Raw genomic sequence first — 10,279 nt, forward strand, 5'->3', positions numbered from 1 at the left:
AATCATCGGATTGTCAACTTTTCTCTTTCTTGTTCTGTCTCTCACCTTTGTCCTTTTTTTAGTGAATGTTGGTCGTCAGAAACATAAAATCAGGCTGAAGGGGACATTTGAACGTGTGACTGAAGGAGCTGAAACAGGAAGTGAAACCCTCCTCAACAGGATCTACACTGTCCTCTACCTCATAGAGGGACAGAGTGAAGAGGTTAATACCCAACATGAGGTGAGGCAGCTCGAGACAGCTTCCAAGAAGAAGATCCTCCATGACTCCCCAATCAAGTGCTGCGACATCTTTAAAGCCTTACCTGACCAACAGAAACACATCAGAGTCGTTCTGACGAGCGGGGTCGCTGGCGTTGGAAAAACCTTCTCAGTGCAGAAGTTCTGTCTGGACTGGGCCGAGGGTTTGGAAAACCACGATATCAGTCTGGTGATTCCTCTTTCCTTCAGGGAGCTGAACTTGATCAAAGATGAGCAGTACAGTCTTCTGGAGCTGCTCCGTGTTTTCCATCCAACATTACAGGAGGTCCCAGCAGAGCAGCTCGCTGGCTCTAAAGTTCTCTTCATCTTTGACGGCCTGGATGAAAGCAGACTTTCACTGGATTTCAACAACAATGAGGCTGTTTCTGATGTCACACAGAAGTCATCAGTCAATGTGCTGTTGACAAACCTCATCCAGGGGAAGCTGCTTCCCTCGGCTCTCGTCTGGATAACTTCCCGACCTGCAGCAGCCAATCAGATCCCTCCTGAGCGTGTTGACAGGATAACAGAAGTACGAGGCTTCACTGATGCCCAGAAGGAGGAGTACTTCAGGAAGAGAGTCAGTGATGAAGAGCTCTCCAGCAGAATCATCTCCCACATCAAGACATCCAGGAGCCTCCACATCATGTGTCTGATCCCAGTCTTCTGCTGGATCACTGCTACAGTTCTGGACCACATGTTGACTACAGACCAGAGAGGAGAGCTGCCCAAGACCCTGACTGACATGTACTTACACTTCCTGCTGGTTCAGACAAAGAGGAAGAAGCTCAAGTATGCTGAGGGACATGAGACGAGTCCACAGGAGCTGATGGAGGCTGACAGGGAAGTTGTTCTGAAGCTGGGGAGGCTGGCGTTTGAACAGCTGGAGAAAGGAAACATCATGTTCTACCAAGAAGACCTGGAGCGCTGTGGTCTGGATGTCGCAGAGGCCTCGCTGTACTCAGGAGTTTGTTCGGAGATCTTCAAAAGAGAAAGTGTGATCTTCCAGAAAACAGTCTACTGCTTCGTTCATCTGAGCGTTCAGGAGTTTCTGGCTGCAGTCTACCTGTTCCACTGTTACACCAACAGGAACACACAGGTACTGAAGGACTTCCTGGGAGAAGGCTTCAAGCGCAAAAAAACCCCTTTTCTCCAGAGGTTTAGTGGAAAGAAAGATAGCCATGGTGACAGTGAACATGATAATCACCCATCCCTGGATGTCTTCCTGATGAAAGCCATGGAGAAATCCCTTGAAATTAAAAATGGCCACCTGGACCTGTTTGTCCGCTTCCTTCATGGCCTCTCTCTGGAGTCCAACCAGAGACTCTTAGGAGGCCTGCTGGGTCAGACAGATAACAGTCCAGAAATCATCCAGAAAGCCATCAACAACCTAAAGCTGATGAACAGTTATGAGATCTCTCCTGACAGAAGCATCAACATCTTCCACTGTCTGACAGAGATCAACGACCACTCAGTCCATCAGAAGATCCAAGAGTTCCTGAAGTCAGAGAACAGATCAGAGAAGAACCTCTTTGAGATCCACTGCTCAGCTCTGGCTTACATGCTGCAGATGTCAGAGGAGGTTCTGGATGAGTTGGACCTGGAGAAGTACAACACATCAGAGGAGGGACAACGGAGACTGATTCCAGCTGTGAGGAACTGCAGAAAAGCTCGGTAAGTCCAGATGTGATTATCATTTTAAATCAGTGTGAAGCTGAGACCATCAGTATTAGAGTAAACATACAGACTTTACACACATGAACAATATAAAACTTACACACTATAAAAGATAAACCTGCTTATTGTAAATAATTCTACATGTTACACTGCAAATGTCTTTGTCGTCTCAAATGCTGTGAGAATGAGATGGTGATGATCTTTGTCTTTGTAGCTAAAGTATCTTCTGTCATCATTTAATCACAACAGACAGCCTTTTTACAGTGTATACAGAGTCAGCAGTGTGTTTCTATAATGTGTCTATTATTTGTGATCTGCTGAACCAACATCACATGAAGTTTAAGCTTTTTCATCATAACTTTCAGTTCGTTATTTTTATCATATTTTTATGAGCAGATTCTGAACTATTTAATTTTAAGGACGTTTCTGTTAATTTTCACATTTTATACAATATCTATCAAGGCTGGTTTAAATAATAGATTTTTCTGATTTAAATTGATTTTCATTTGAATGATCCAATATCGATAGATGAAATCCAGAATGGCTTTCTGTCTGTATGATATATGAAACTAGAAGACCTAAGGAATCCATTGGTATCAACTATGTCATGCTAGCTGTCGGAAAGTTTAGATAACGCTCCAACGTTATATTACAAAAAAGGGAGTTTTTCCTCGCCACTGTTGCACTAAGTGCTTGCTCTTGGGGGAATTACTGGAATTGTTGGGTCCTTGTATATTATATTTGTGTGGTCTAGACCTACTCTATCTGTAAAGTGTCCTGAGATAACTCTTGTTATGATTTGATACTATGAATAAAATTGAATTGAAACTGAATAAAAAGTACATTAAAGGGTAACTACGGTTTTTTCAACCTTGCCCCTATTTGCCCATGCATTTGTGTCTAATAGACTGATGTGACCAAAGATCTTTGAATTTGGTCCAGTATTTAGGGAGATCACAATGACGAGCCGGTGTGAACCGAGCTACAATGTAACCTAATGGGGCAATTGTGAAGCCTTGCTTTTTGTCCAATAAACGTGATTCTTTTTTGCTACTGACAGGCTCAGATTGTTGCTAAAAGTGTCTGACATTATAGATTTCAGGACTTGACTTCTTTTCTGAAGACAGCGGTGAGGAGAGTGAAACACGAGAAAAAGGTGTTCAGGTAGTCTCTTGTTACTGAGTAGGATACAGAAATCATAGGCTCCTGTTATCTAAAATATTTTCAATGCAATGGCTCAATATTTAAATGATTTTGACAACGTGGAATCACTTTCGTTGGACAAAAAGTAAGGTTCAAAATTGCCCCATTAGGTTACATTGTAGCTTGATTCGCGCCGGCCCGTCATTGCGATCTCGCTCAATACCGGACCAAGGTTGAAAAATAACGGTAGTTACCCTTTAATGTAACTGCTTTTGGGTAAATTCTTGATGTAAACATTGAGACTTTATTAATAGAGACAGTGGCAAGTCCCATCGGGGGGGGAAATATCTCTCTGCTCTGTTGACTTGTATTGTGTGAAGGTTTCCTCCTCTTTGTTCAATTTGTTAGAAAACTACAGAAACATGTCTAAAAGCTGCACTGTGGTGATATTCACTACAAAAAGGCTAAATAACCCAGAAGTTAAGTTTTCATAAGCTGCCGACCTGAAAAGCTTTTATGAAGAAAAAAGTGGATACAGACGTGATGAATCAGCGGAGAGAATGGGAAGACTTTAGGATCCCACAGCATCATCACACCAACCTTACGATATGTCCGACATTATGTGTGTTAGCTTAATTTACAGATAGAAGGCGAGAAATGTTTTCCCCTCCGGTGGGCGTGGCTTTCAGAGTATGATGCGATGCGCTCTGTCTCTATGCAGCAGGTTAGAGGGAACCTTGTACAACTGTATCATCTCTTTCATATCCAAGCTAAATTAGTTTTACAACTAAAATATCCTAAATAAACATTGAAATTGTGAATCAGAATCAAATCTATCAGGAAATTAGAGGCGATACCCAGTACTAATATCTATAATCATTGTTTGATGTGAGAGAGGATGTGGGGGGAGGCCAATAAAACATCTCCATCCTCGTTAAATAAAAGTTGTCCCATTTCTGTTCACCCTAAAATTCAAACTGTCAGACAATGCGTTTCTTTTACTTTTCAGTAACACTAAAGGCAAGATGGGCAGAGAAAATAGCAGCAGACATTAGCGCCGTGGTTTTTTATTGAATGTGTGTATTTATCTCATGATTTACTGAGACATCAGCTGATCACATAGTCAGCTGCTGGGACGACCTCCAGGTTCGTTCTGCCAGTGAAGGAGAGCTCAGCAGGTTCACCTCAGTGGTGGGATTTTATCTTCCTCAAGCTCAGAGAAGAAGTGAGTTGTAGTTATACTATAAATGCAAGTCTGCAGTCTTAATTTTTTAACAAAAAAAAAATCCAGAATGGACCTCTGTCTGTATGGCATGGCCATTTTCGAAAGGGATCCCATGACCTTTCACCTCAACATATCTGAATCTAACATCAGACTCTTGTGAATGTGCTTTTTGATCAAATGTGATAGTCTGTTTTATAAGGATAAAAGTTTCAGATTTGATTATTCTTTAAATGTTGTTTATTATCTGTCATCACAGGATTATTAACTGTGCACTCTCTGAGACTGACTGTGAAGTCGTGGCCTCAGCTTTGAAGTCCAACCCCTCCCATCTGAGAGAGCTGGAACTGAGTTACAACAACCTGAAGGATTCAGCAGTGGAGTGTCTGTGTGCTGGACTGCAGAGTCCAAACTGTAGACTGGAGACTCTGAGGTCAGTTCATGTATTGTGCTCACATACAGTGTATACTGTAACTCACTAGGGCTGTTGGAACAAATTCCAAAAGTCAAATATAATTTGACTAGTAAATAAATCAATTCTATGTTAATGCTGAAATTACTACTCGAATGTGATCCTTTATACATATGTTGGCTAATGTTTTTAACGATTTTTGCCTTGGCCTACCCGCATGCTTTTTTTGTCATGTCTGATGAACAATCAGTTATGTTTTTAGGACTAGGTGAAACAATTACCTGTTTAGACCCTGAGGTATGAGTGGTGACGATGCATTCATCGGAGTGGTTTCCTCGCTGTAGTGGTGACATTTCTGGTTGAGTGGAATGAGAATGGGGGTTTTAGCTTCATTGGGGTCATCAGGTGGTCACCCTCCTTCACTGGTGTTTCAATGATAGGCCCACGACACCTCCAGACGGCTCATCGGCAGCAACTGGTGTCCCAGGTGTGCCCGCCCCACCCCCTCTGCTTTCACCCCTTATGTGCCGCAGGTGTTATTAGGGGTCCAGGTGGAGTCACCCCTTTTCACCCATAGCCATCGACTTGCTTCTTCTGCTGCACATGAGAGGGCTTTGATGGTTTGGCATAGGGTTTGGCCTCGCACTCCCAATTCGTTAAGCAGCCTGATGGTTGACTTGCCCATGAAGAAACTTCAGTCATGCTTACGATCCTCAGCACCAGCACCTCGGTCCTAGCCGCATCACTGTCGGGCCGATAATGACGTTAAATCAAACTCTCGTCTAATATTGCTTAATTCAGTCACGATTAATTATCATGTTTCCAACTTGCTGAGAAGGGATTTCATATACTGTATCACCAAAAGTCCAGACTCAACATATAAACACAATCGTTATTTGTCTTCTTTGAATGTTTCCAAATCATTTTGTTCTTATTTATAATATGTCGTAAAGCACGAAGTATGAGCTATGGCTTTTTTTTTCAAATCTTATGTCAATGTGGATATCTGATGTCTTTTTACTCCTCATTCAGTCACAATTAGTTATCATGTTTTCAACGTGTTTAGAATAATATACTAAGAATTTAAATGTTTAAAAGGATTTTATATTCTCTAACACCAAAAGTCCAGACTTAACATTTAAACACAAATGTTATCTGTCTTCTTCATTACCGTCCCTCCAACAAAGCTCTGTTAGTGTGATTTATTCATCATTTAACGTACAATATGTAACTTTCTGCCGCTAGGGGTCTCTCAGTCAAAACAATGGATGGTAAACTTTTGATGACGTTGGTAAGTTGCGTGGAATTATGGGAGTTGTAGTTTTTATTGTTAAACACCATCCCCGATTAGAATGTATCTGTTCACGGATGAGTTTACCCATTCAAGGTTATTCACATTACGTTTAGTAATGTTTATTCATGTCATTCTAATAAAATAGCTGCAGTTTCCCCAACATAATTACATTTTTCTTGATTCAATTTGTATTGTGAGCTGACCAGTTACATGTCAATATCACCTTTTGGATGTTTTCAACACCAGGGTGGACAGGGTTAGTTGTAACATGTGGGTGGGGATTGCCGGGGGAATCTCCGGAACGGCGAGGACGTTAGATGGCTGTTGTGCAGTAGCAGAAGATTTCCCAGCTGCCCGGAGTTATCTCCCCCTTCACTTTGCTGTAACCTTAAATAGTCATTTTGGTGCTTAACCCACCTTTTGTTGGGTTAATTTAGCTAACTTATTTATTTTATTTATTTATTTCAGGTTTATTTAACAGGGACAATGCACACTAATAATACATATAAAAATGTAAAATGTGCCAGAATTAGCCAAAAGGCTATTTTACATCTGCTGTCCCTGTACATACCGTACAATGTCACACCTAAAAAGATAAAAGGATTATTATAGTACATACAGGTTTAGCCCAGTACAAGTAAAATTGACTATAAATGTAAAAAATAAAAAATGACAAGATCAACATATAAACAAGAACAGTTGGTCATTATCAACATCAACACCAACCCACACGTACACACACAAGCCAAACGTTCAGTTCATGTAACAGACAACCTCATAGGCATAGCACAAGTGGCACAAACAGGCAGGACAGGAAAGACAAGATAGCAGCAAGATTTAGTGTCTACATGTAATGTTGACAGCACTTTTCCTTAACGGGACAATGCAGTCACCTCTTGCTGTTGTAGATCTGTAAGCGTTTTGGCTCAATACATGAGAAGCCAGTCCATATAGAATTTTGTACATAAGACAGAGATCTGTATATCTAATCAAATTTTCGAAACAGCTAAACGCGAAGGGGGGAGAAATTTGGCAGGGAGGAGATTTTTGGCACAAACACTGGTAGCGCTACGCGAGACGTAACTAACGTTATGGGTGGACGTTGTTCTAACTCGGGCGCCTGGGTCTGATAATGTCTGTTTCCCGATGCTTCATTAAACTGCCATTAGCATCGTTAGCACCCCGGCACTGGAGTTAAGTGCTGGTACAGTACAGATTGCTGTAATGATAGTGGCTGGCTGCTAGCTGAATGGGGGCTAATGGTAACTATATGTCCCAGGGCTGGTGTCAGCTGTCATCCCGAGTGAAGTAAATCTGCACCGAAAAAGCATAAAACAAAATTCCATTGAACCAAGTGAGGGCGGCACTCAAGCAAGAAATTAGTTTAAAAACTGAAACATGACATATGAACTGTGGCTGAGATCCAGAAATAATACTTTAATAATAATACGCTATAATAATAATCGTTTTATTACACGAGAGGGTTTGATTATCACTTCAGTCATGCTTACGAACCTCGGCGCTAGCGCCTCAGTCCTAGATGCATCAATGTCAATGACGTTAAATCAAACCCTCTCGTGTAACATTGCTTAATTCAGTCATGATTAATTATCATGTTTCCAACTTGTTTAGAGTGGAGCAGCAGATATTGAAACATGCTGAGAAGGGATTTCATGTACTGTATCACCAAAAGTCCAGACTCAACATATAAACACAATCGTTATTTGTCTTCTTACATGATTTTTCTCTAAACATTAAGCTTTATTCAATTTAAGTCTCATGTTAGGATGTAAAATGTAACTATTCGGAAATCTTTGTATGTTTCCAAAGCATAGTGTTCTTATTTATAACATGTCGTAATGCACAAAGTATGAACTATAGCTGAGATTGAGAAACTAATTCTTTTTTAAATCTTAAGTGAATATAAATACTGGGTGTCTTTTTACTCCTCATTCAGTCACAATAAGTTATCATGTTTCCAACTTGTTAGGGCCCGAGCGCCGACAGCGGCGAAGGCCCTATTGGAACTGAAGGAATTATTATTATTACGGCAAATTAATTGGCTTTTTGAGGGGCTTAACATATTCAAAAACTCACCAAATTTGGCGGTCGCATCAAGTCTGGTGAAAATTTACGTATTCTAAGGGTGTCAGGAATAGGCGCGCAAAAATGGCTCGCTAGCGCCCCCTACAAAGTTAAAAAAAATTGAGCTCCTGCAGTGCGTTTAACGTAGACTCACGGAACTTGGTACACATATGTAACATGTCAAGATGTACACAAAACGTCATTGAAGCCATACCCTAAACCCAACAGGAAGTCCGCCATTTTGATTTGAAGGTTCGAAATTAGTGCGATTTTGGCCATTTCCACATGTCGTACTTTAACGAACTCCTCCTAGAGATTTCATCCGATCAACTTTAAATTTGGTCTGTGCCATCTTAAGACATTAAAGATGAAAAGTTGTTAAAAGAAAAACCTTTCGTCATAGGGCGTGGCCGTGGCGGGGTGGCCATTTTGTGCATTTCGCCATCAAAACAGGAAGTGGCTGTAACTTGAGTGTACATTGACCAACCGGCTCGAAACTTTTCAGGATTCATAAGAGTCCAACCCTGAGGACAAAGAAAGGCTGATATTTACTTAAAGTCATAGCGCCCCCTAGTGGCAACAGGATGTAGGCCTAAAAGTCAAGGTGCTATACTTTAACAAACTCCTCCTAGAGATTTCAGCCGACGGACTTCAAACTTGGTCTGTATCTTCTCAACACCTTAAAGATGAAAAGTTATTAAAACAAAAACTTTTCATCAGACGGTGTGGGCGTGGTGTAGCGGCCATTTTGAGCGTTTAGCAATGAACAAAGAAGTTGTTGTAACTTGAGTGTACGTTGTTGTATCTGCCCGAAAATTCTCACGATTGACAAGGGTCCAGGCCTGAGGACACCTACAGGCCAAATTTGACTTTTGGTCATAGCACCCCCCGCTGGCAACAGGAAATGCGCCTTATATTACAAACATCATCCGATTTACATGAAACTTATGTGTATTCTACATGTGATACTGAGCCGCCCCCTATACTTTAACCACGCCCACTTAATCAGACCACGCCCCCTTTCATAACATTTGAATTATTTAAGGTTGACCATTGTGTGAGGTATCAATGAACTCAGCAGAGAGTTCCTTCTTCATTGGTGATGGTTTGGCCCTCCCCCTATGCTTTAGCCACACTCCCTTTCATAACTAAAGACCCGTTTGATGTAGACCCTTGTGTGAGGTATCAGTGAACTCAGCAGAGACTTCCTTATTCATTGGTAATGGTTTGGCCCGCCCCTATGTTTAAGCCACGCCCCCTTTCATACATGCTGACCCATATAAGGTAGAGTCTTGTGTGAGGTATCATTGAACTCAGCAGAGAATTCCTTTTTAATTGGTAATGGTTTGACCCGCCCCCTATAATTTAGCCACGCCCCTTTTCACAGCTACTGAACTGTATGACGTAGAGTCTTGTGTGAGGTATTGTTGAACTCGGCAGGGTGTTCCCTTTACATTGGTGATGATTTGCGGTGTCTGAGTGCCGTGCAAATGCACGGTCGCAAGGAACGGCGTCCGCCAGTAACCCTGCCGCGCGCAGAGGCATGAGGGCCCGTCCATCGCTGCTTGCAGCTTTAATTTAGAAAATGGATTTTATATTCTCTATCACCAAAAGTCCAGACTTAACATTTAAACACAATCATTATGTCTTCTTCATTACCGCCCCTCCAAAAAAGCTCTGTAAGTGTGATTTATTCATCATTAAATACTGATATCTTTCATCAGGAGTTAAATATAATAACTTGTTTCCTTCCTGTTGTCTCTCCAGACTGAGTGGCTTTAACCTGTCAGACAGAAGCTGTGAAGCTCTGTCCTCAGTTCTCAGCTCCCAGTCCTCTAGTCTGAGAGAGCTAGACCTGAGTAACAGCAACTTGCAGGATTCAGGAGGGAAGCTGATCTCTGTTGGACTGAAGAGTCTACACTGCACACTGGAGACTCTCAGGTCAGATCAAGTACAATAATCTTTGGAAACACAGTATTGAAAAATACTTTGGAAACACTCAAAAAATGTGAATGCTTCCAAAGTATTTTATTCTGATTCTACAACTTGTTTAGAATAAAACAGAAAGGATTTAAACTGAAAAGGGGTTTAATATATTAAATATACCAAAATTCCAGACTCAACATTTAAACACAAATATTATCTGTCTTGTTTCCTGTCATCTCTCCAGACTGAGTGGCTGTAATCTGTCAGAGAGAAGCTGTGAAGC

General features: G+C 41.3%; 1 protein-coding gene across 1 annotated transcript in view; it reads left to right on the forward strand.

Annotated features, from left to right (window-relative positions):
* Window positions 1–10,030, forward strand: part of LOC116057033 (protein NLRC3-like) — an 11,238-nt gene extending 1,208 nt beyond the window's left edge. The window contains exons 2-4 of the mRNA XM_036001110.1: window positions 63–1,911; window positions 4,539–4,712; window positions 9,838–10,030. Coding sequence (XP_035857003.1) covers window positions 63–1,911; window positions 4,539–4,712; window positions 9,838–10,030 — 2,216 coding nt within the window. The remainder of the gene's footprint in view (window positions 1–62; window positions 1,912–4,538; window positions 4,713–9,837) is intronic.
* Window positions 10,031–10,279: the final 249 nt, after the last annotated feature.

This window comes from Sander lucioperca, chromosome 5, assembly GCF_008315115.2.
Source record: "Sander lucioperca isolate FBNREF2018 chromosome 5, SLUC_FBN_1.2, whole genome shotgun sequence".
NCBI lineage: Eukaryota > Metazoa > Chordata > Actinopteri > Perciformes > Percidae > Sander > Sander lucioperca.